The 26,046-nt window shown below is 47.2% G+C and overlaps 1 protein-coding gene and 1 pseudogene across 3 annotated transcripts in view; both read right to left on the bottom strand.

Annotated features, from left to right (window-relative positions):
• The window catches only part of CEP295 (centrosomal protein 295), a 510,218-nt gene that overhangs the window by 265,000 nt on the left and 219,172 nt on the right, over nt 1-26,046 (bottom strand). For all 3 annotated transcript variants that reach the window (XM_085621392.1, XM_085621393.1, XM_085621394.1), the window contains 3 exons: nt 24,705-24,805; nt 24,011-24,152; nt 20,737-20,973 (listed from right to left, as the gene is read on the bottom strand). In XM_085621392.1, coding sequence (XP_085477518.1) covers nt 20,737-20,973; nt 24,011-24,152; nt 24,705-24,805 — 480 coding nt within the window. The remainder of the gene's footprint in view (nt 1-20,736; nt 20,974-24,010; nt 24,153-24,704; nt 24,806-26,046) is intronic.
• Nucleotides 2,839-3,876, bottom strand: LOC146801867 (28S ribosomal RNA; annotated as a pseudogene).

Below are 26,046 nucleotides of genomic sequence, written 5' to 3'. Positions count from 1 at the left end.
ACAAGACCACCGACAACATGACCGCCCTCAAACTCGCCACCCGCACACATCACCAGCTCATCCGCACCACCAAGAAGAAATCTTTGAAGGAACGACTGGACAAGAACGCCCATGACAGCAAGGAGCTCTTCAACATCGTCAAGGAGTTCTCCAACCCCAGCACCGGCAACAACGACATCACTCCCTCGCAGGACCTCTGCGACTCCCTCGCCTCGTACTTCCACCGCCAGATCGCCGACATCCACAACAGTTTCGGCGCTCCACCCCCGCACCCATCGACCGAACCTACGCTCCCCGCCGCTATCCTCCAGACATGGACCAAAGTGACCCCCGAAGACACGACACGCATGATGAACACCATCCACTCCGGATCTCCGACCGACCCATGCCCCCACCATGTCTTCAACAAGGCCGCCTCTACGATCGCACCCCACCTCCGAGACATCATCAACGCCTCCTTCGACACAGCCACCTTCCCGGAGAGCTGGAAGCACGCCGAGCTCAGCGCACTACTGAAGAAACCAACTGCGGACCCGACCGACCTCAAGAACTTCCGCCCTATCTCGCTCCTTCCATTCCCTGCCAAAGTCATCGAGAAGGTCGTCAACAAGCAGCTGGCCGCCTTCCTCGAGACGAACGGATCCCTCGACCCATCGCAATCCGGATTCAGAGCCAACCACAGCACCGAGACCGCCCTCATCGCAGCCACCGACGACATCCGTGCCCTGCTCGACAAAGGTGAAACAGCGGCACTCATCCTCCTTGACCTCTCCGCAGCATTTGACACTGTCTGCCACCGCACCCTAGTCCAACGCCTCAACGACACCGGCATCCAGGGGAATGCTCTGGAATGGATCATCTCATACCTCTCCGGCAGAACACAGAGTACGCCTCCCTCCGTTCCGCTCTGAGGCCACCGAAGTCATCTGCGGCGTCCCGCAAGGATCGTCGCTCAGCCCTACTCTCTTCAACATCTACATGAAACCCCTCGCTGCCATCGCACGCCAACACAACCTCAACATAATTTCCTACGCCGATGACACCCAGCTGATTCTTTCCCTCACCAGAGACCCCGACACCGCCATAGCCGACCTGCACGAAGGGATGAAAGATGTCGCCGAATGGATGAACATCAGCCGTCTGAAGTTGAACACTGACAAGACAGAAGTCCTCATCCTGGGACCATCGCCCTCCGCATGGGACGGCTCCTGGTGGCCCCCGGCCCTGGGCACCGCACCCAAGCCAACGGACCACGCACGCAACTTGGGCGTCATCCTGGACTCCTCCCTATCGATGACCAGACAAGTCAACGCCGTCTCCTCATCTTGCTTCCACAACCTCCGCATGCTCCGCAAGATCTTCCGATGGATCCCGACCGAGACCAGGAAGACTGTCACCCAGGCCCTCGCCACCAGCAGACTAGACTACGGAAACACCCTCTACGCCGGTACAACAGCCAAGCTTCAGAAAAGACTTCAGCGTATCCAGAACGCCTCCGCCCGTCTCATCCTGGACGCCCCCCGACGCAGCCACATCTCGAGCCACCTGAGAGACCTGCACTGGCTCCCTGTCAACAAGAGGATCACGTTCAGACTCCTCACCCACGCACACAAATCCCTCCACGGCCTGGGCCCAAGGTACCTCAACGACCACCTGACCTTCTACACGCCCACCCGACAGCTACGATCCGCGAACCTCGCCCTCGCCGTCGTCCCTCGCATCCAGAGAGCCACCGCCGGAGGAAGATCCTTCTCCTACCTGGCGGCTAAGACATGGAACTCCCTGCCCGTCCACCTGCGACTGACCCAGGACCACCTCGCCTTCAGGAAACAGCTCAAGACCTGGCTGTTCGAGCAGTAGCAGACCCCCCTCCCCCATGCGCCTTGAGACCCTTCCGGGTGAGTAGTGCGCGATATAAATTCCATGATTGATTGATTGTGCTACTTCACTCAACACCGAAGGGTGCTGTGTGAATGTAGTTCCACCTCATGAGGTTTATTAAACTTTGTATTTTCGATTCCAGTTTCTGTGCCAACTTCTTCCTATTGGTCTGAGGACTCTGTGCAGAGAAGGGCGAACCCCTTGCACTGGTAGGCCTAGCTGAGGTCACCATCAACAGGGCATGTGTGCCTTCCACCTTCCCGGAGCCCGGGGGACAAGAACCAAGGAGGATTAAGCCCAGGCCAAGTCCTCTCCCCACCAGCCTGTCCGGGAATCCCATTTTTCTCGACTATTAAGCCTCCACATAGTGGGGGCTTACAGAACCCTGGGGAGGACAAAAGGCAGAGGCAGCCCGGCCGGCCATCTGGTCAACCAACCAGCAGGGCCATCTGATCACCCGGCCCGCAGGGCCATCTGGTTACCCGGCCCCCAGGGACATCTGGTCACCAAGCCCCCAGGGACATCTGGTCGCGCAGCCAGGCGACCAGATGGCCCGGGACGACCCAGTGCCCAGATGGCCTGAGACACCCGGACCCAGTCGCCCTTGCAGTCAGACGCCAGCGAGGGTGGCCAGGCACTCAGAGGCCGCTGCTCTGGAGGCTCCTTCCCCAGGGATGCTCGCCTCCCTGCACGAGTTGCGTGGGAGCAGTGGAAATCAGTGCCCGGCCAGCCAGGCCATCTGGTCACCCTGCTGACCCGCAAGGGATGGTGGCCCACATCCCCATGGGGCAGGGACGGGAGGGGGAAGCCCCCGTGCCGGAGGCCATGTGGTGGAGGAGGCCTCCCGCAGGCCCACGTCACCCCCTCAGCGTCCCTCCCGCCGTACCGGCGGAAGAGGGACCCACCCCTGGGTGTGGTGGAGGAGGGCATCCGCGGGCACCCACGCACGCAGAGACAAAAGCTTGGCTCAGAGGATAACTTTCAATAGATCGTAGCGAGGAAGCAGCTCTTCTACTTACGAAACCCTGACCCAGAATCAGGTCTTCTATGAATGATTTAGCACCAGGTGCCCCACGAAAATGCGGTGCACTAAGGGCAATTGAGGCAGCCCCCTCCCGTCCGCACTCCGGTCCCCAAGCAAGCGACTCTATGCACAGACGCCCCGAGAGAGGCTGGCTATCCCAGGCCAACCGAGGCTCCACGGTACTGCGGTATCGTTACAGTTTATGGGAGGGATTATGACTTGGAGGCGTTCAGTCATAATCCCACAGATGGTAGCTTAGCCCTACTGGCTCCTCAGCCAAGCACATACACCAAATGCCTGAACCTGCGGTTCCTCTCGTACTGAGCAAGATTACTATTGCAACAACACATCATCAGTAGGGTAAAACTAACCTGTCTCACGACTGTCTAAACCCAGCTCATGTTTCCTATTAGTGGGTGAACAATCCAACGCTTGGTGAATTATGCTTCACAATGATAGGAAGAGCCGATATCGAAGGATCAAAAAGTGACATCGCTATGGACTCTTTGCTGCCACAAGCCAGTTATCCCTATGGTAACTTTTCTGACACCTCCTGCTTTAAACCCAGAATGTCCAAAGGATCGTGAGGCCCCGCTTCCACTGCCTGTATTCATACTGAAAATCAAGATCAAGCGAGCTTTTGGCCTTCTGCTCCGTTGAAGGATTCTGTCCTCCCTGAACTCGCCTTAGGACACCTGCTTTATCGTTTGACAGGTGTACCTCTCCAATCAAACTTCCCACCTGCCATTGTCTCCGGAGCACGTCGCACCCGGCGAGCGCCGGGCGCTTGAAGCTAGAAGCGAGAGGCCCACGGAGCACGCACCCCGCCTCATTGGTAAGTGAAAAAACATTAAGAGTAGAGGTATTTCACCAGCGGCCCGAGGGCCTCCCACTTTTCCTACACCTCTCATGTCTCTTCACAGTGCCAGACTAGAGTCATGCTCAACGGGGCCTTCTTTTCCCACGGATTCGGCCAAGCCTGTTCCCTTGGCTGTGGTTTCGCTAGATAGTAGGTAGAGACAGTGGGAATTTCATTCATCCATTCATGCGCGTCACTAATGAGATGACCAGGCATTTGGCTATTTCTGTACCACCTCGTGGTGGCTCATTCTGGGATATTATGCTGCCCATCAGCATCAAATCGGTTTTGCTTCCAACAATACAACATCCGTTCGCTCTGGAGTACAGCCACACTTAAAGCTGTCCTCACTGGAACTAGGATCACGTATAGGCCAGAGATACTACACCCTCCAGTACTATTCCAACAATTTTAAATGGTCTAAGAACAGTCCTGATGAATTAAAGTATGAATAGCAGGACATCAATAATCAAAGTGTGGTATGTAGTGATTATGTGTATGTAAGTTGAGACCTATTCTTCACTCAAGACATTTGAATAATGATGATGTACATATTTGTATGTAAATTGTTATAAGCACACATCTATAAAAATACATCTATAAATTGCACATCTAACTAGAAAACGCACATCTATAAAGATTCTAGAAAGTTCACATCTAAAACATTCACGTCTAAAAAATTCACATCTACACTAATTCCTATGTCAACTATAAACTTTTATGTAACTGTTTAACCACATTTAAATATTAATGAATCAACATTTTAAAACAATATGTTTTATAAGAGTGAAATGTGTGCTGCAAGTTAGTGTACATCTCAGCATAAGCTTGATATTTAATTGTCCATGAATACTTGGCACATTTTAAGAGTGTCCATTAAAGTACTCAGGCAAATATTTTTCTTGAATGGGAATGACATTTGCAGACCAAGATCAGCCAGAGCAACATCATTACATTGAAGACAGATACCACGACATCCAATAATAAATCCATGAAATTTCACAGTGTTACATTTAGTGAGATCTTTGATTTGCTGTGACAGATCCTGATAGTATTTAACTTTACTCTCAAACGCTAATTCAAGGGAATTCTGAGAGTTTTCATAACAAATTGAAACATCAATCACTACAACTGTACCATTTTTGGTAAACACTACATCTGGTTTTCGTAGTTCACTTTGATTAATTTGAACATGAGGTTTCCTATATGCCCTCCGGCCACAACGTTTTGCTCTATCAATGACTAATTCCGAAATGTTGTTGTGTCTTTTTATCCCGATGTCCTTGGTTTTGGGACATGTACTTGAAATATGTGAAATTGTTTCGCAAACATCTTTGCAGTCCCTACAAGTATCAAATTTACGATTTCTTCCCCTGGTAATGGTTTCTCTAGTTTACAAAACATTTGCTCTCAACATCAGCGTAGCTATGTACTGATTTTCTTCCATTTTGTTATGCTTGCTGATCCAGAAATTGGAGGTTGGATTACTTGCTAAGTATTTTATACCATCACCTTGGACAGGGAGATTTGCCCATTTCCCAAATTCTTCTTTCCTCCAATCATATGTTGCTAACAAATTCAACCTAGTATCTAAAATGTTGAGTTTGTGTGTTTTGATGATGTTATCAATTTTTTCATTGACGACTTCTCCTGCATACATGAATGAATGAGCTATGTACAGATCTGGAGCTGCCCTGAGATACAATAAACTATTGACTTTGTTTAGACCAATTGTTGTACATAGTTTTGGTATACGGAGACCCGCAAAGGTTCTTTTTGAATATAGGAGACCATCAGATGTGTATGCAGGTAGGTGTAGGAAATGTTTGACATACTTTATTGCTTGAGCTTCTGTTCCTGTAATTTCCAATTTAAATGACAGCTTAGGGATCAAGTACGGACACAAAATTTCAATTTTCTGTGTGGGCTTAAGTGGTAGATTATCAGGTTTTTGAGCCCAATTAACAACAACCTCATTAATGTTGTTGTTGCTTGTATGGCCGGTGTGTGGATTAAAGTTCAATCCGACATATCTCACTTTCTCCTGGATGAATGTTTTTAATATTTTGCTTTTCAAATTGCCATGGTTTACAGTTGTTAATCAAGATTTTATCTTTATGGTGACTTATATAGAATCTATGTGTCTTTTTCACATTAAGTTTTGATCCTGCTGTTTTACTGAATTTCTCAATGATTTTCAGACGTGTACTCATTACTTCCCAGGTGTTACAGAGTACTGCAATGTCATCGGCAAAAGCTAGAGCGGTGATTTGCTCCATGAGACCATCAGATCTGAATGTGAAGCCCTTGCCGCCTTTCTGAAGATCACAGATCAGTGGATCCATCGCAATGTTAAATAGCAGTGGGGATAAAGAGTCACCTTGTTTAACCCCAGATCTCATTGTTATTTCAGGAGCACAAATTACTTACCTTCGGTAACTATATATCTGTAAGAAACATTAGTTAGTTAGATTCCTTACCTTAGAATATCCCCAGGCGTCAGGCTGGACCCGGAAAGATTTTTCGTTAGCAGTACCCCTGCGCGTCCGTAGGCGTCATCAGCGCGCGAGGGCGGTGTCCAAGTACTCCGACGACCTCATCCCGGCGATCACGACACGGATGTGGAGCCGCAGATGACGCCTACCGACGGGCAGGGGCACTGCTGGCGAAATATCTTTCCGGATCCAGCCTGACGCCTGGGGATATCCTAAGGTAAGGAATCTAACTAACGTGTTTCTTTCAAATGTTGCTTTCCCTTGAAAAATGTTGTTGAGTTAGTGAATAAGTCTTTTATTATGTCTGATGTATGATGGATTTCTGTGCCTTGCAAGACTCTGTAAAATGTGACCATGGTGTGGTATTCTATCGTTCTTATTGGAATCTGGAACACGGACGTGGTCCAGATTCCAGGGAAGGACAGTTGGCCCCTGCTTGTAGGTGTAGCTTCTTGCTGCTCCTTCATTAAATAACTTACCGATTGATCTTTGTAGTCCTGTCTTCATTACGGAGAGACTTTATATTGGCGACGATCTGGGAAAGACACCGCCAAGCCTGGAGCCCTGCGGTAAGCAGATCAAGTGACCGACTATTTCTGAACCAGCAGGGCATCTCTGGAGCCTGTTCGGAATATTTAGAGCAAAATCCTGACGAAACGCTGTCCACCTTCGTGAAAACCTCGTGTCTGGCAAGATGGTGAGACTTTGGGGTAATTTTTACAGATTTTTCAGTTTCTGCTTCACTTGCGCGCGAAGTTTGTACGCGCTGCTATCGAGCACATCGATCGAACGTCTTCTTTGTTGACTGCCTCGCATATGCGTGCGTCTCATTGGAATGAACTGGAGCACTAACTTCTTGGCGATCTGTGTCGCGCATGCACGCATTAACCTTCATTAAATCAAAGCCCTGACTCCGGAATTTCTGCAGGTCTTTTAAAAGATTGAAAGATTCCTGTAATGCATATACGTCAACATAGTTTCTGTGATTTAGTGAATGCACGTCATATTTGCAGTCAATTGTGGTGATCCGCACACCATTACAAAATTTGGAGATTTACTTCAGTGATTTGCACACTTCTTTAATTTGGTGCAGGTTGATTAACATTGTGATCAATTTTTCTTTGGTGATCTGCACACCGTCTCATTTTAATGATTCACACGCTTCTTTTATTTTGATGCGAGTCAACTATATAAAATGTACATCTATCATTCGCACATTTGTTTATAAAAATAATTCAGCAATGTATTGATGGAACATTCACATTCGGATCTACATATCTACTTTCTTAAGTTTATTTCATCATATATTTTGTTATATATACATTGTTGGTATTAATATTATTACATAATATTTCTTTCCTTCCAAGTTTAATACAGAGGGTATAGGAGCTCCGCCTCCATTTCTTGCTACACCAGGTGAACCCGTTTTAGAGTGGAAACAGTGGAAATAAGGCTTAGAAGCTTACATAGAGGCTATCGATGGCGATGATTACACAGACACGCGAAAATTGGCTGTTTTGAAACACTGTTTGGGGGGCTGAAGGCAGATGTATATTAAGTCACTTACCACCTATTCCTACCAATAATTCAAGCGATGATGATGAAATTGATGTATTTGACAATGCTATCAAACAATTGGATAAACTACGTGAAAAAAGTCAGAGTGGTTGCTCGTCACAAATTTTTAAGCAGAGGGCAGCTGGTAAATGAATCCATTGATGTTTTTGTCAATGATTTGAGAACCTTGGCTGCCAAATGTAAATATTCTTCTTTTCATGATCAAATGGTACGTGATCAAATGGTACATAAGGTGGCTGATGTCAAATTACAGGAAAAGCCATCTGCTGAAGATTTAACTTTCAACAAAAAAATTGACATTGCTCATCGGTTTGAGGACATGAAATTAGGCATGAAAGAATTGTCCGACAAGAAATCTTCTGATGTTCATTTAGTTAAAAAGTCAATTTCTGATGAAACTGTTAATAACAAACCTAAGAGTAAGTTACCTACTTCGTATCCTAATCAGGAAAGAAAAGAATATGTTTGTTTTAAGTGTGGCATTCCTGGTCATCAAGCCAATAACAAAAAATGTCCTGCTATTGGTCAAGTTTGCAGATACTGTAGAGTAAAGGGACATGCCAAAATGTGCAGGAACAAAAATAGGTTTAGGAACAAGACTTATGATTCCAGAAACTAAAACTCTGATCATATTAAAGGAGGTTAATTATGACCTTGAAGAGGAAGGGGAAAAGTTAGTGAAGTCAATCTTACTTGGTGATAAAGAAAGTAGGGCAATGGCGGATTCCGGTGCCAGGCATACACTCATTGGTGATGAGTGGTTAAAAGAGTTTCCACACGTACACTTGTCTCCTCCTGACATCAAACTAGTGGGTTATAGGAGGAAGCCCATCGATGTTTTATGGGCCAAAACCCAATTGGCATCTCTGGCCACATGTCAGCCCCTGGTAAATGGTACCACAGGTATGCAGGGCACTGTGACCAGAGAGGGCCTCTAAGGGCTGCAGCACTTATTGTGCCACCCTTAGAGGCCCTGTACCCTGACACTCACACACTACCCTTGCAGGCTACATGTCTTGGTGCAGAACAAAGTGAAGAGTCGACATGGCACACATCTGTGTGCCATGCCCACAAACCACTGCCCTGGCATACATCAGTCACCCCTCTAGCTGGGTGCCCTATGCCAGTGGTGAGGGTACAGGTGCATGAGCCCTGTGCCCCTACAGCGCCCAGGTCCATTCCTGGGCACTGTAAGTGCAGTGCGGCCTTGTATGGTGCTGGGAGTTTGTCATTAAGAACTCCACAGCACCATAATGGCTACACTTAAGCCTGGGAAGCTTGGTAGCAAACTTCTCAGCACATTAAACCCACACTGATGCCAGTGTGGGATTTAATGTAAAATGCACCACAGAGGGCATCTTAGAGATGCCCCCTGAAACTCGACCAACCTCCAGTGACCTGACTGAGTGGCTGCCTAGGCTGCCACCATCAGACATGTTTCTGGACCGCTGGGTTGAGAGCTTGCCGCTCTTGGGGGCCTGAAACAATACACATCCTGGGACGAGGTGCCAAGCCTCCTCCCCCAGGATGGGCAGGGATCACGAAGGAGAAGCTTCAAATGCATAGCGCCTTTGTGAGCCTATCCAGACCACTTGCTGCTCTCAGCAACTGTTCCTCACTGGTTCTACCCCCCACTTTGGACGGGAGAACCAGCAGGAAAAACAATTGAGGAAGAGAGGTGTGCCCACCTCTGCCAATTCCACCCCTAGGGTGGGGGAGGCGAGGTGAAGCACAACCTCGAGTCCCCGCCATCTTGAGGATGGGGGGGGGGGGGGACCAGCCAACCAGGGCCAGGCTCCTGCCCTCCTCCCACTGGAGAGTGGCAGAATAGGGGGTGTACCCACCCCAGAGAAGGGACCTATTGGTCCCTGCCCTTTACTTACCTGTAACGCCCCTAAATTTAGTATTTAGGGGCACCCTGAACCATCCTTCCTCAGATCCAGCAACCACAAGAAAAAGAGAAAAAGAAGGACGAGAAGCCGTGCAGAGCTAACAAGAGGACGACGCCCACTGACTTGGCCCCAGCCCTACAGGCCTGTCTCCCCTCTAACCTGCTCCTGCAAACCCCCGGCTTGTCCAGCGGACAGCAACCTCAAAACCCCCGGAGGACCTGCCTACCTTCACTTTCCAAGCTGTTTCTCCCGTGAACACCGGCCGTGTTCAACTGCAGTTTCTGGTGCCAGACAGGAACCGCAAATCCAGCCCACTCTGCACTCACCGAACATGGGCCGAGCTCGAGTGGAAAAATACCACGTGGAGGTCCCCCCGGCGATCCTAACCAGAGATCCGGTGACCCCTGACCTGCCTCAATCCAGAGGACCCCCCCCCCCCCCTACAACGACCAAAGCGGGTCAGAAAATCTGATGTCCCAAGACACCCCTGCACCCGACGCCCCACAGCCTTGTGTGCCCAACCCAGCAGTGCCTAACCAACCCTCAACTTACCCCTTGAAGTGGTGGTCACTCCTGGAAGATCCTCGTCCCCGAGCCAGAGGTGTTTCTTTGTCCTGGAGAATCTCCATTGAACTCAACAAGGCACCCGACCTCAAAACAGCACCCTGCACCCGGCCGCCCAAGTGCCGCTGAAGGTGCCCCTTTGGTGCTAACTTGGTCCCCAACTTGCCCTGAGCTTAGCCCTAGGAGCTTTGCTCCCACAACCCCGTGGCCTGCTTGCCAGCAGCCACCAACTGGAGTCCCCCTATCCTCTATAGGATAACATTGGACCTCAACACTGCACACGGCCGCCCGAGTGCCACTGAGGGTGCAACAACAGTGCATCACTGACCCTGGGAGACCCCGGAGTCTAACCTCGAGACCCTAACTCTAAAGACCAACTACCTACCTGAAAACCCGATAACCTCTTTTTCCTCATAGAATAACATTGACACTTTTTCTCCCAAAAAGTTTCTAAGTGTCGACTTTTGAAAACTGAGAATATTCCTTAAAATCACTCGATTAACCAAAACACATTTTCTCAACTGTTTTCAGGAAATGTCCCAGTGCTGAATCTAGATTCCAGCACTGAGTAAGAAAGAACAAGTTACTTACCTTTGATAACGCTTTTTCTGGTGGATACAATATCTGCCTATGGATTCCTCACCTTTTGAATACCCCCTACGCCAGCATTCCGTGGGAAAATTCTTTCCTAGCTCTCCCACGTCGACGAGGACGTCACAATGGACAGGCTCGGCTCGTGGCACAGTATGACGTCATAGGAGCCACAAAAGGACCTAGTCGACGTGCTGACGTCAGTTCCACCAATTTTTTCCGTGCCACCGAGGCAAACGGGCGGACTGACACATTTTCAAATGCAAACATAGCATACCAAATATATACATGTATATACATTCACAAATGCATAATCAATAAAGGTATAGAGAAATAGCAACAGAATAAGCATTTCTCATTTTGAATTTAAAAACATTTATTGGCGCACGTTTACCATGCGGTTTCATGGCGCTTTAAGTGATGCAGTAGCGGTCGGCGGAAGGGCTAAACAGTCTAAGCTTGCTCAAATAACAGGGTTTTAAGGTCTTTCCGAAACTGTGTGTATGACGGAGAAGATCGGAGAGCAGGAGGGAGAGAATTCCAAAAAAACGGAGCCAGAACAGCAAATTTCGCTCCACCAGATTTCTTTTTCTTAAAGCGAGGAATGTTGAGAAAGGCCCTATGGGCAGAGCGAAGTTCACGGCCTGGGAGGTACGGTTTTATGGCGGCGCAAATGAATTCAGGGGCTGTACCTGCTCTAGCCTGAAAGGTAAGGCAACCCAGCTTAAAAAGGGCACGCTCCCTCACCGGGAGCCAATGCAAAGCTTTAAGCAGGGGAGTGGCACGATGGTATTTGGGTAGGCCATAAATCAAGCGAGCCGCTTGATTCTGAATGAGCTGCAAACGATGGACCGCATATGCTGGAGCTCCATTGTAAATGATGTTACCATAGTCAACTCTCGACAGTACCATGGCCAGCACAATGATTTTTAAAGCAGGAAGGGAGAAAAAACGGGATACTTTCCTAATTAATCTTAAAGAAAAGAAACAAGCAGAGACCACTGAACCCACCTGTGAGTGAATAGAAAGTTGTGTGTTAAGAAAAATCCCAAGAGTTTTGACCTTAGAAACAGGAAGAGGGGGAGCACCAAGTGACAAGGGCCAGTGAGCAGAGGTCCATGGACTGCAACCACCTCCGGTCAGGACTAACTCAGTCTTGTCCGGATTGAGTTTGAGGTGGTTGCAGTTCATCCAGTCTTGAATGAAGGTCATTACGGTCTGAACATTGGAGGCAGATGAGGGGGAGTTGGAGAGATTAAAGATTAGCTGGAGATCATCAGCGTAGTTAAACACCGTGACCTCCATCTGCTGTAACGAAAAAATGAGGGGGTAAATGTACAAATTAAATAAAAGGGGGGAAAGTGATGAGCCTTGGGGAACTCCGCACTCCACTTTGCGAGGGTCAGCAGTGAAGTTGGCCAAATGGACGGCTTGGGCCCTCCCTGTGAGGAAGGACTCAATCCACGAGAAGGCAGAGCCTTCTATGCCCGCCGCCCTGACACGGCTAAGAAGAATGGAATGATCCACCGTGTCAAAGGCGGCGGACAGATCTAATAAAATCAAGGCTTGCGGAAGATTGGTGTCAATGCCTTCACGTAGCACGTCCATAACCGAGATCACCACTTTCTCGGTGGAGTGCAATGGGCGAAAGCCTGCTTGACGGGGGGAAAGACAGTGATTGGTTTCAACATGAGTACTTAAGGTGGTTGTGACGTGAGTTTCCAAAATTTTTGCTAGGTAAGGCAGTAGGGAAATGGGACGGTAGTTGGAGGGGGAGGAGGGATCAGCGTCAGGCTTTTTAATAATAGGTATAACAACCGCTGATTTGTGTAGATCAGGAACGTTTCCCTTCTTTAGCGAGTCATTAAGGAGAGTCAGAGGAGGAGTGGGGGAAGATAAATAAATTTCCCTGAGGATATGGGCGGGGGCAAAATCTAAGGGAGAACCAGATTTGACTCGGTGGAGTAATGAGAAGAAGGCGTCCTCCGTTAATGGTGGGATAAGGTTAAGTTTGGGGACAGTGGAGGGAGGGGAGGAATTGACAAATGCAGGGGAGGGAGGTGGAATATTGAATTTGATTTTGAGTATTTTATCAATAAAAAACTCATTGAGCAAGTTACAGAAAGACTGAGAGGGGGGGATGGTAGTCGTGGTTCGAGTGGATAATGCTAATTCGTGAACCGCGATAAAAATTTCCTTTGAGCGCGACTCAGCTGCCATGATCCTGCTGGTATAAAATGCAGTTTTGGCCGCTAGAATGCCGGCTTTGTAAGTTTTTAAAACAGACAGATATATAGTCTTTAGCTCTGGGCTGTAGTCTTTCCTCCAGGCTCGCTCGGCTCTTCTAGCTGCTAGTTTCTGTTCTTTTAGCTCTAGGGTGAACCATCGGTTGGCTGCATGGGCCCGCTTGACAGTGAGTCGCCTCATGGGGGCGAATTCATTATTAAAATATAAAAATGATTAAGACATTAAAATAAAATATTTTTGGGTAGAAACAGATGGACAACGGGGAGACGGGTGGGAGCGTGAAGAATCCACAGGCAGATATTGTATCCACCAGAAAAAGCGTTACAGAAGGTAAGTAACTTGTTCTTCTGATGGATACTTCTGCCTGTGGATTACTCACCTCTTGAATAGATTCCCAAAGCCATACCCCACCCGGAGGAGGGTGTCCACCTGACTAGACCAAAAAATCCTGCAAAAGAGAGCGAGCAAATGGCCATCCCTCCTAACCTCAGAGTCCAAGCAGTAATGTTTTGCAAAGGGGTGGAGGGAGGCCCAAGTTGCTGCCTTACAGATATCAAGAACAGAAACACCTCTAGCCAAAGCAGAAGAAGTAGACTTAGCTCTGGTGGAATGAGCTCTGATACCTTCAGGCAGTTCCTTCTTGGCCAGGGCGTAGCAAATCTTGATGCACAAGATAATCCACCTCAAAAGCGTCCTCTTGTGCACTGCCTTGCCTTTCATTTTCCCAACGTAGCTCACGAAGAGCTGATAGTCCAGCCTCAGATCGCTAGTCCGATACAAATAAAAGCTGACAGCTCTCTTAGGGTCCAACCGATGCAGTCTCTCTTCCTCCTTGGAAGGGTGAGGGGGAGAATAAAAGGTGGGTAAAGTGATGGATTGTCCCATATGAAAAGGGGTAACCACCTTGGGAAGAAAAACAGCCCTGGTCGTTAGAACCAACTTATCCGCATGAATGTTCAGGAAAGGAGGTTTCAAACTAAGAGCTTGAAGCTCACTTACCCTCCTATCCGAGGTAATGGCAATCAAGAAAAACGTTTTAAAAGAAAGAAGCCTCAACGGGCAAGAGCGAAAAGGCTCAAATGGAGAACCCATTAAAAAAGAGAGTGCGAGATTCAAATCCCACTGAGGCATAATGAAAGGTGTGGGAGGAAACTTATTTGAAAGGCCCTTAATGAACCTCATGACAGTGGGGGACTTAAATAAAGACAGCTGGTCCGGTAAACATAAAAAGGCAGACAAAGCCGATCAATAGCCCTTAACAGTGGCTACAGCACAACCTTGCTGTGCTAAAGATAGAGTAAATTCCAAAATATTCGACAAATAGGCCTTCAAAGGGTCAATGTCTCTCTCTATGCACCACTTAACAAATATGGACCATCTGGAATAGTAAACAGATTTAGTGGAGTGTCGCCTGGATGATAAAATAAGGTCCACTATCTCTGGAGGGAGAGAGAAAGAACTCAGGTTGCCCCGTTCAATCTCCAGGCATGAAGATGCAAGCTCTGGAGGTGGGGGTGTAGAACCTGCCCTTGCGACTGCGAGAGGAGGTCTGCCCTGAGAGGGAGACGGAACAGAGGTTGCGACGAGAGGTGAAGTATGTCTGTGTACCACACCCTTCTTGGCCAATCCGGGGCGATCAATATGACTTGGGCCCGGTCTTGGCGAATCTTCCTCAGAACCCGAGGAATCAAGGGTATGGGAGGAAACGCGTAAAGGAGATGCGAGCTCCAATCCAATTGAAACGAGTCTCCCAGCGCTCCCTGCATCGGATACTGGAGACTGTAGAACATCGGGCAGTGCGCGTTCTCGAGAGTGGCAAACAGGTCCAACCGAGGAGAACCCCACATCTGAAAGATGCGAAGAACCACCTCCGGGTGAAGCCGGCACTTGTGATCGGCCAAGTAATGCGGACTGAGACTGTCCGTACTTACATTCAGCACACCGGCCAGAAGATTTGCTAACACACAAATCCGTTGGCCCTGAGCCCAGGACCAGAGCTGCACAGCCTATCGACAGAGGCGATACGACCCTACACCTCCCTGTTTGTTGATGTACCACATCGCGGTAGTGTTGTCCGTCAGGACCTGAACCGACTGACTGTGAAGGGAAGGTAGAAATGCCTTCAGTGCCAAACGAATTGCCGCAATTCCAGAAGGTTGATGTGAAGGAACCTTTCCTCCAGAGACCAAAGACCTTTGACCTCCAGATCCCCCAAATAAGCACCCCAACCTAGAGAGGAGGCATCCGTGATCACTGTGGCCACCGGCGGAGGAGGCTGAAAGGGCTTTCCTTGAGACAGGTTGCTCTGCAAACTTCACCAAGACAGCTCCACTGCAGCTTCTCTGGAGATTCTGACATTCTCCCCAAGATCTCCGTTGTGCTGATACCACTGCCAGCGCAGGCACCACTGGAGTGCCCTTGTGTGCCAGCGTGTATGGTTGACCTACAGAATGCAGGAAGTTAACAGACCGAGCAGGCCTGGAATAACCGCTCCATCGTGAAATAAAGGAATAATTTCCTGTATGTCGAGAATCCTCTGCGGAGGCGGGAATGCTCGACAAACAGAAGTGTCCAGTATTGCCCCTATGAACAGGCTGCGCTGAGAAGGCACCAGGTGAGATTTGGGTACATTTATCGAAAAACACAATTTGAACAACAGATGAGTGGTAACTTGCAAGTGGCGCGAAACCAACTCTGGAGACTCCGCTTTCAACAGCCAGTCGTCCAGGTAGGGGAAAACAGGCACCCCTGACCTTCCGAGATGAGCCACTACCACAGCCATCACCTCTGTGAAGACTCGAGGCGCGAAAGAACCGCAAACTAGTAATGTTGCTATCCCACCGTGAACCGGAGATACTTCCGATGCGACTTCAGGATGGGAGGATGAAAATACGCATCCTGCAGATCGATGGACACCATCCAGTCTTCCTGTTGCAGCGCAAGGAGAACCTAAGCCAAGGTCAACATTTTCAACTTTTGCTGCCTGAGGTAAAGGTTCAAAATCCTGAGGTCCAAGATTGGTCTCAAGCGACCATCCTTTTTGGGGATCAGGAAATATCGGGAGTAGCAACTCTGACCCCTTTCCTGCTCCGGACCCACCTCTATCGCACCTTTTTGGAGTAATGCAAGAACCTCCTGCTGCAAAAGCAGCAAGTGGTCTTCTAAACAACCATCATGGTGAGGAGGAGGAAACTCCAAAAATGGAAGGGCGTACCCATTCTCTACAAGATTCAAGACCCAACGATCTGATGTGATCAGTCTTCAATCTTGTAGAAAGTGGGACACCCGACCTCCAACTGGACCAACATGTTCTAAGATGGGGGATCTAGAACTGCTTTCCTGATGTACCAACAGTGGTGGGAGGGGAGGTAGAGGAAGAGGAGGAGGTCTGTTGTCGATTTGCACCCCTGAGTCCTCTATTATTCTTCCATCTGTATGATTTATACAAGATATTAGTTGGCTCTGCTGAAATTGTTGGCGGCCACGAAAGGAAGCAGATCTCCCAAAGACCCGATATCTTTTGCAACCATAACCTCTAGACTGCACCTGGAGGCCTAAAGATCTTGCGGTAGCTCTACTGTCTTTGAAACGTTCCAAGGATGAATCCGCCTTTGAAACAAAGAGCCTTGACCCATGAAAGGGCAAATCCAGCAAAGTCACCTGAACATCAGCCGAAAAACCAGAAGACCTGAGCCATGCCTGTCTCCTTGTAGCCACAGAAGACCCCATCACACGAGCCACAAAGTCAGCAGTGTCCATCCCTGACTGAATCACTTGACGTGCTGAGGCCTATGAATCCGAAAGGACTTCCAAGAAGTTGGCACGATCCTCCTCAGGCAACTTAGGAGCAATTGTACAACAGAGTCCATCAATGCATGAATGTATCGTCCAAGAAGGCAAGTTGCATTAGTTGACTTTAGAGTCATACTTGCAGAAGAAAACACCTTCACAGCTTGCTCCATCTTCTTCGAGTCTCTATCACCCAAAATGGTAGGAAAAGCACTAGAAGACTGCTTCGAGCATGAAGCTTGGACAACTAAACTCTCCGGTGTCGGATACGATGACAAAAAAGCGGGGATCACCAGGGGCAGGCCTGTACCTTCTCGAGATAGAACGAGATACAGCCGGAGCAGACAAAGTCTTCTTCCACACCTCCAGAATTGGATCTGTTAAGGAATCTGTAAAAGGAAGTAAGGGCTCAGAAGTCGATGAAGAAGAATTTAAAACTTCCGTTAGTATATTGGGCTTTATCTCCGCAGAGGGAAGTTCAAGGCCCAATAAATCAGACACCTTTCTTATAACTAAATGGTACGGTGCAACGTCTTGTACAACACATCCACTTGCAGATGGTAAGTCATACTCAGGGGAAGTATCTAGGCCACTAACTTCCTGAAGGCCTTCAAACTCATCCACAGAGTCCACAATTTCCCCTTCCTCCTGATCTTGTAAATACTCCTCCTCCTCAAGCAATCTCTGAGCCTCTCTCCTGGAGCGTTGCTTAGGCAACAGCGTCAGTGGAGCCACACGCGGCGCCGGAGAAGACACCAACGACGTCGATGGAGGAGCCTCGACTTCAACTGAATTCGAGGTGGAGCCGACTCAGCAGCTGAAGGAGTCCGGGGAGCCGGAGTGGACGATGGTGTGCCGGCAAATGCCAAGCCGGAGTCGATGGCATAAAAGGCATGAAAGGAGCCTGGGGATAGAACAGAGGGACACCCAGGTTGAAAGCCAAAGGACCCACGGGGCCTGAAGGCGCGCCAGATTGAGTCGAGGCTCTGGTAAATAAACCAAACAACGCATTGGGAAAATGCGAAGAGTCAGCCCCAGGAGCAGGAAAAGGAAGATATGAATCCGTACCTTCCTGTAGGGGAATCACTGGAGGTCGCACTGGAGCCTGCGGAGCCGGGGGCGGTGCCCACTCAGGTGAAGCCACATGGCCTGGAGAGGCCCCACTCGGCGCAGTCGCTGTAACCGGTGAACCTTCATGTAGCGAAGAAGCCTCTGAAACCAGCGACGCCACAGCCGGAGATGGTACTGGCATCGCTTGAGGAGGAGTTGGAGAGATAAAGTCCCTTCTTCGAGGTCGCTCAGCAAGAGTAGGCGACCTCGATCTCAACCTCGAGACCCTGGCCTTCGAAGAACGAGGACGAGAGGTATGTCTTCTCTTGGATTTCTTGTGCTTCTTCGACCTCGAAGTGTGAGAAGACGAAGTCTTCGCCCTCTTCCTACCTCTCTTCTCCTTCTTGGCTTTCGCCATAAACAACTTGGCTTCACGTTCTTTGATCGCCTTCGGATTCATTTTCCTGCAGCTCCTGCATTCCTCGACGTCGTGGTCCAAGGATAAGCACCACAGGCAGTCATTATGCGGGTCCGTAATCGACATGTGCCCGCCACACACTGCAGGGTTGGAATCCGGTCTTCCTGGAAGTAGCCAATCTGAAACAATCTAAGATGCAAAGTTTTCCACGATGAAAATGGAGAGCCCTGAAAAAACCGTTATGCATCGACGGCGCGGAAAAAAGGGAACTGGTGTCAGCACACCAACGAGGTCCTTTTGGTGGCTCCGATGACGTCATACGGTGCCACGAGCGGATCCTGTCCATTGTGACTTCCTCGTCGACGTGGGAGAGCTAGGAAAGAATTTTCCCGCGGAATGCTGGTGCAGTGGGTATTCAAAAGGTGAGGAATCTACAGGCAGAAGTATCCATCAGAAAGTATTGCTGAAGTAACTTACCTGCTAAGTGAATTTCCTTCCATAGAATAACATTGGTGATTCTATGTGAAAAAGTTTAAGTGTCAACTTTTGAAATACAATAATATTCTTTAAAAATCGTACCACTAACTAAAACGTATTTACTCAACTGTTTTCAGGAAATGCCCCGGTGCTGAATCTAGGATCCAGCACGGTGTTAGTAAAAGTAATCCGAACAGTAAATTAATTGCATTTTACTGAAAAAGCCTATGGAGTCCTATGTACGGAGTCTACTAAGTTTGTGTATTACATTGCAACCCCTGTAAACTCGAATTGGTACAAAGTCCTACTATGTTTTGAAAACATTCAACAACAGCATCTTGTAGCTGAAAAGTATTTACATGCTTACCTGTGCAAAATAATTGGCCTAGAGTTCAGTTCTTGAGGGTGTGAATTCATTTGCTGACTGAGTGTGTACATCAAATGCTTAACACTGTCCTCTGATACTGCCTTACTGCTCGACCAAGCTACCACTTTGGAGAGTAAGGTTCTATCTAACTTTAACCTCGGTCAAACCGCTGGAGACCCTTGGACTCTACACACTGTACCTCACTTTGGTGCAGTATATATAGAGCCAGTTTCTTACAAGCATCCTGCTGTGTCCAAGGTCCCCTTACTTTGAGGTTGTTCATGTGCGCTCCCCAACCCATCTGTAAGTTATAGTCACTGTTGGAGTTCGTTGTGTGAAAAGTATCCCTTGTGATATGTTTGCTTCGTTCCACCATGCTATTTCCTACTGCAACCACTAGATCTTCCCAACTCCCTGTTGCCTGTGACCGTTGTGCTTGAAGCCATTCCTGAAATGGTCTCATGAGTGGGCGAATGTTGGGGATTAAGTGAATGCATGAAGCCATCATTCCTAACAGTTACCCCACTGTCCTCACTGTCAGAGTTTGCCCTTTCCGGTATAGCTGTGTCTTTCAGTAGGGCTGTTCGTTTTTCTCTTCGGAACACCTTCCCCAATACTGCATTTATTCGGGAAACAGACTTTACTCTGGAGTTTTTACTTAGTAGTACATTTTCCACGCATTTTTTAGATCGTAAAGATTGTTGGCATGCAAGTCTTTACATCGCAAGACAAAACAAAGCATTTGAGGAGAATTTAAAAAGGGGGGCTTGAGGGGGTCTCCCCCAAAAATATAACATGCTCAATTACTAACAAATGTGTAAACGACAAATAGAATTAAAAAATTTAGCAGGAGATAATATATACATTTTAAACAGTAGGTGGCAGTGTTACACTGTGATATAATTTTTGAGAGGCAGTGATCGTGGTAAAAGTTGCGTGGTAGTTTAATGCGTGGTGAATGTGTTTGTAATGTGAATGAATGTAAATGCGTGGTAGTGGTATGCGTTGTGAAATGTGCGATGTAAAGACGTGCGTGGTGAAGGAAGGCGTGGTAATGTCATAGAACCTTGAGTGGCTGTGTGGCGTGTAGTGTGGTTACTTGCTACTGTAAATGAACTCTGTCATTTCAAATATTTTGGCTCCACAATTAGAGTCAGAATCACTCTGCATGACGGATCTCCTCCCTTATATATGTGCGTCACCAGCTGCCACACCAAAGTTGCTATGGGTTTCCAACATGGAAGGTACAGCACAACATATGCTGCTTAATGGGATAAATGAATGGGTGTTGTGAAGGAAGATGAGAAAGTAATTAATTTAAAATTACTCTGAAGGTCATTTTTGCTTGCTCGCACTCCTCCCCCCTCATTCCCACTGGAAGTGAAGACTGACTACGACAAGAGAGTAACATCTTTCCATTGTTTGTCAAAGTAGTTCTGATGAAGTCATGCTCCATTCATAAATGACCAACCATAATTCTCTTTAAGACCACACTGCATCTTACCTTGGAAAGGAACGTTTCTTTCAAATGACTCTTCCAAATCCTTTGTGTATTTGTCAATTATCTGCTGAATTTGACTTCGGTGCTTTTGTGCAGGAGGTTGGGTCTCCTGGCTTGCTGATATTAATTCGTGCCTTCGGGGAGGATGTAAAGGTACAGAAACTGGAAGGCTCATTGGGCTGCTTGTCAAACCTTGGGCAAAGGAAGCACTGCACGGATCAGCAGTGCAGGGAGAAGATTCTGCCAATGAAGAAAAGGTACAAATGTTTTAGCAAGTGTTCCACACATGGCCTATGCTTCTAAATAATATGAGGAGCAGAACCAATTGCTGAGTAAAAAGGCAATCTAGGAAGCAATCTAGGAAGTAAAGGTTTATCAATTTTAGCCATTGTTTCAAAACAAATGTTAAAGAGTGGAAAACACATCTGAATAATGAAACCTATTGTGTGAGAAAACCTATTGTGTGAGAAAACACGCATAACTAACACAAAGTTTAACGTGTTTCAAACATTCATTTTTTTGGTGTGAAACCATAGTGGTTGCAAAATCATCCTGTGCCCTGGGAACCCCCCAACTTTTTATTGAATGGTACTGGTGGTAAATGACTGACTGACCCTGGGCTCTGACTAACCAGGCCCAGGGCCAGTGCTATGCTGAAAGACACATTTAGAATACAGTGAAAACACCTACATACACTAGGGTACACTATGGTATGGGGTACCCCTGTGATTGGCATTACCTACCCTATCAAACTCCATTAAATAAATAGGGCAGGGGGATTAAAACTACCTAGAAGTCATTAGTCCACAATAGGGCATGGCAGTTTAGAGGCCAGCAGCTTTTTCTGCACTTGCATATGTGCACTGCTGAAGCCTGCGGTCAGTTTAAAAGCAGCCCTGGGTGGCAGGACTGCTTTTATAAAGTAAATTGTGCCCAAACTCGACTTTTGTGTTTGGGGCACTTAAAAATAGATATCCTACCATGTTTTGGCTTTTGGTGGAATTTGGCTCACTGGGTCAGAGACATGCCCACTCCCCACAGGAAGTGGTCGCGCTCGCGCGACCGCCACTCTATCACAAGGATGATGTCATCGGTGATGTCATGAGTAATGCCACTGACCATGTCATGAGTGATGTAATATGTGACGTCATGAGCACTGGATTGCGGGCGCGCGAGTTATAGTTATCTGACCTAACTATAACGGGGGAATTTCATTGGTTTTTCACGAGTGAAATGCCCAGCTAACTATAACATGTGTGAAACCTATGGTTTTTTAAGTGAATTTGCAATGTTTTTTAAATGCTAATTCCTAACTATAACATGTGTGAAACCTATGTTTTTTTCAGAGAATTTGTACGTTTTTTTAAATGCTAATTTATGTATTTATTTATTTAAAGTTTTTTCACCGAATCGCGCTCGCGCACGGCAGCGTACGGTAAGCTTACGGTACGCGCTCGGAGCGCGCCTATAGATATATATATTGATTTAAATGCTATTTTCTCAGGAAATACTGAACAGATTTACACCAGACCTGCAAAAGGCACATCCCTGACCTGAGGACTACCTCTCTGCCAAATTTCAAGTAATTCTGTTCAGCCGTTCGGGCTGCAGCTTGGACTAAAGGTCCTATGGAAAAATGCATGGGGAAAATGCGTTTTGGGATCCCCCCTTTTTCTCAGCCCCCGCTTGACGAATCTCCCCGAGACTTTCAGGGAAGGAGCGGAGCGGAGCGCCCCACCTATTTTGAAAATTTCGCGAGGATTCGTCAATCGGCGCCAAAGTTATTCAAAATAGAATGTTGCGGATTTCCTATGGAAACACGGTCCTAACTATAACTATCTACTGGCGACTGCCAGTAGAAAAAAAAAACATATATATATATCTCTCTCTCTCTCTCTCTCTCTCACACCCAATATCTCCTTTGTCCTTGACAAGAAGTGCACTGGCTTAGGCTGTGTGTTTCTCAAAAGCTGACTGAAGGTTTAGAAGACTCAAGTAAGTTTACTCAACTCACTAGATATAGTCTCTAAATCCCAGAATTACAAGATCGCCCCACCCTCTTCAATAGGTACATTACCCCCTGGCTAACACCAACAGATCGCAATGACTCAATTTCCTGCGCCAACGACACCCAGCTCATCCTCTCACTGTCAGAAGACCCCTCCAACACCAAAGCCAATTTCCACACCTGTGTCAAGCTCAACACGGAAGTCCTCATTTTTGGGAACAACACCTCTCCAAGAAACAACGTATGGTGGCCTACCGAACTTGGCGCATCCCCCGCAGCGACAGACCTCGGCCCGCAACCTCAGCATCATCTTGCGCAGCAAGCTATCTATGAACAAACAGGTCAACGAAGTCTCATTCGCCTGCTTCTACAACCTATGAATGATTTGCAACATCTTCTGGTGGCTGGCAATCAACCCAGAAGGGCTGTCACGTAGGCCCTCGTCATCAGCAGGCTGAACTACGGGAACACTCTACGTAGGGATCACAGCACACCGCCTGAAGAGACTCCAAACAATACAGAACTCAGTGGCTAGACTCATCCTCTACCTACCCAGATGAACATACATCACACCCTACCTCAAGAAGCTACACAGGCCTCCGATCCAGAAGAGATGCCAGTTCAAGATGTTGACACATGCATACAAAGCACTGCACAACAAAGGAGCAGCATACAAACGCATGATCTTCCACCAACCGACCGGACACCTGCGATCCACCACCCTCTTCCTTGCAGACACCCCCCTAATCCGCTGAAGCAACAGCGGAAGACACTCCTCACACCTGGTGGCCACAGCTTGGAACGACCTTCCCCCTAAACCTCAGGACCGCCTCATTGCTAATGCAATTCAGGAAAGGACTCAAGATCTGGCTGTTCGAATGAACAGATCACCACAAAGCAGCTAGCAACTCCAGTGACTTAAGACCCTCACAGGCTATTTACTACGCTTGATAGCTTTGGTGCTATTTTCCTTAAGAAAGAGGTACATACTTAAGGTAAGGCTGGCAATGACAGGGGTGTATTGATGTCCTAGTAGTGAAAAGACATTCAAATTGCATCACCGTTGGACCAAAAAGAATCAAAAGCAGTAGTAATTTGCACCACTGTCCCCCCAAGTTTATCTGAAGCTCAATATGGAGTCACTTATATAAAACATTAATATTTTATATTGAGTATCACAGCATATTGTAGTAAAAAATAGTAATTAATAAAAAAAAAACGAAATTATAAAAAAAATGGTAAGCATGATTAAGAAATGAAAACACAAACCTGTATCACCAGGACTTGAATCTGCCTTCTCACTGGTTACAATACTCCCAGTGGAAATTGTTGTGGAAAAAATACAGTCACTGGATGCATCCACAGAATGAGGCGATTGATTAAATACTGGCAATGTAAGACCAGGCATTTCCTGCAACAAGGATAAAATAATTCTATTCAGAATGTCTACATGAACACATTAAGCAGATGAAGCAGATAATGCTATAAGCTTAGTTCAAGTGTAAAAAACACCATTGTTCGAAAACTCAGCTTCAAAATAACCTCATCACTGCTCAGTTTGCAAATAAGAGGAAAGATTTCACACACCTAGACAAACCTACTCAATCACACATGCTGGCACCCTTATCTACAAGGCCAACCACATTCACACATGCAGACATAGGAGTCCGCGTTAACCAAACAATTATTCTTCAGCATGCCCTATCAAATCTTATAACACACATGTATGTTCAAGCACGTCTCAATATTCCATCACAGACACGCATGCTGCCAATGATAGCACTGCTTCCTAATCTACACTTAAACAAAACCACAATGATTACAGGCTCTATATGTGGCTTTATTTGCTCACCAGTCCATTATAATATATTCATACAAGATTAAAGCATTTTCCACCCAAGTATGTTTGACATACAAAATATTTCAACATAAATTTATTTTTCCAGTTTTGCTATTTACAAACCTCATCGGGTCTAGAATTTGTATTGTGGTACAAGATTCCCATTCCTACAGCAGCAGCATAACAGGGCGCATACTGAACCGGTTCAGAATCTCCAGATGGGGCTAAAATTAAAATAATCATATTAAAATCCCATAAGAAATATTGTAAAGAAGAGCAACACATTCATAAATCCACAAACGTTAACAATTGCCCTCAATGCTACATTCAATGCTGCATTCAACTGTGTAAGGCCGCTGCTAATCCTCAATTTTAGAAAGTCAACTCAGACAATAGGCTACTTTGCCTCAAAATAACGCAAAAATATTTGTCTAACTTACAAGTCATACTTGCAACAGGCCATAGCCACTACTACTTGCACAGTTTGCACAGTAATTCTTTTAGTTTCTTCTGCACGTACAAACTGCTCTAAAACACCCTACAGAGAGTCATGATTTCCAAATTATGCTTGATTTCGAGCTAGAGAAGAATTATATTGGCAGTTACATTTTGGGCTCAATGTCAGCTGAAATTGCAAAAATAATAAGCAAAAGGAAATGCCAGGGACAAAGTTTTAAATTATGCAGCACACTTTTTATGTCCTGTCTTGGGTTCAGGTCAAACAAGGTAAAAACATTAACTGTGGCCATATGGGACACTGAAGGGCATCCTAGAACAAAGGAATGTCAGTTGTCCCATGTGAGAAAGTGCCCTCTTTCTTGCATGGTATGCCCCCACTTTTTGCTGAATTGCTGATGTACTTCGACTGAGTGTGCCCTGGGCTCCTGCCAATCAGGTACCCAGGGCCTGTGTTCGTTCCCTAAACCTGCTTAAAGCCTAAACCCAATTGGCATCTCTGGCCACATGTCAGTCCCTGGTAAATGGTACCACAGGTACCCAGGACACTGTGACCAGAGACGGCCTCTAAGGGCTGCAGCACATTGTGCTACCCTCAGAGGCTCTGTACCCTGACACTCACACACTGCCTTTGCAGGCGGCTTGTCTTGGTGCAGAACAAAAACAAAGAGTCGACATGGCACACATCTGTGTGCCATGCCCAGAAACGACTGCCCTGGCATACATCGGTCACCCCTCTAGCTGGGTGCCCTATGCCAGTGGTGAGGGTACAGGTGCATGAGCCCTGTGCCCCTACAGTGCCCAAGTCCATTCCTGGGCACTGTAAGTGCAGTGTTGCCGTTAAGGCATATGGTGCTGGGAGTTTGTCATTACGAACTCCACAGCACCATGATGGCTACACTGAAGATTGGGAGGTTTGGTATCAAACTTCTCAGCACCTTAAACCCACACTGATGCCAGTGTGGGATTTAATGTAAAATGCACAACAGAGGGCATTTTAACGATGCCC

Source organism: Triturus cristatus, chromosome 8 (assembly GCF_964204655.1).
Source record: "Triturus cristatus chromosome 8, aTriCri1.1, whole genome shotgun sequence".
NCBI classification, from domain to species: Eukaryota; Metazoa; Chordata; class Amphibia; order Caudata; family Salamandridae; genus Triturus; species Triturus cristatus.
The sequence above is the reverse complement of the archived record's forward strand: the minus strand, read 5'-3'. Positions and strand labels throughout refer to the sequence as shown.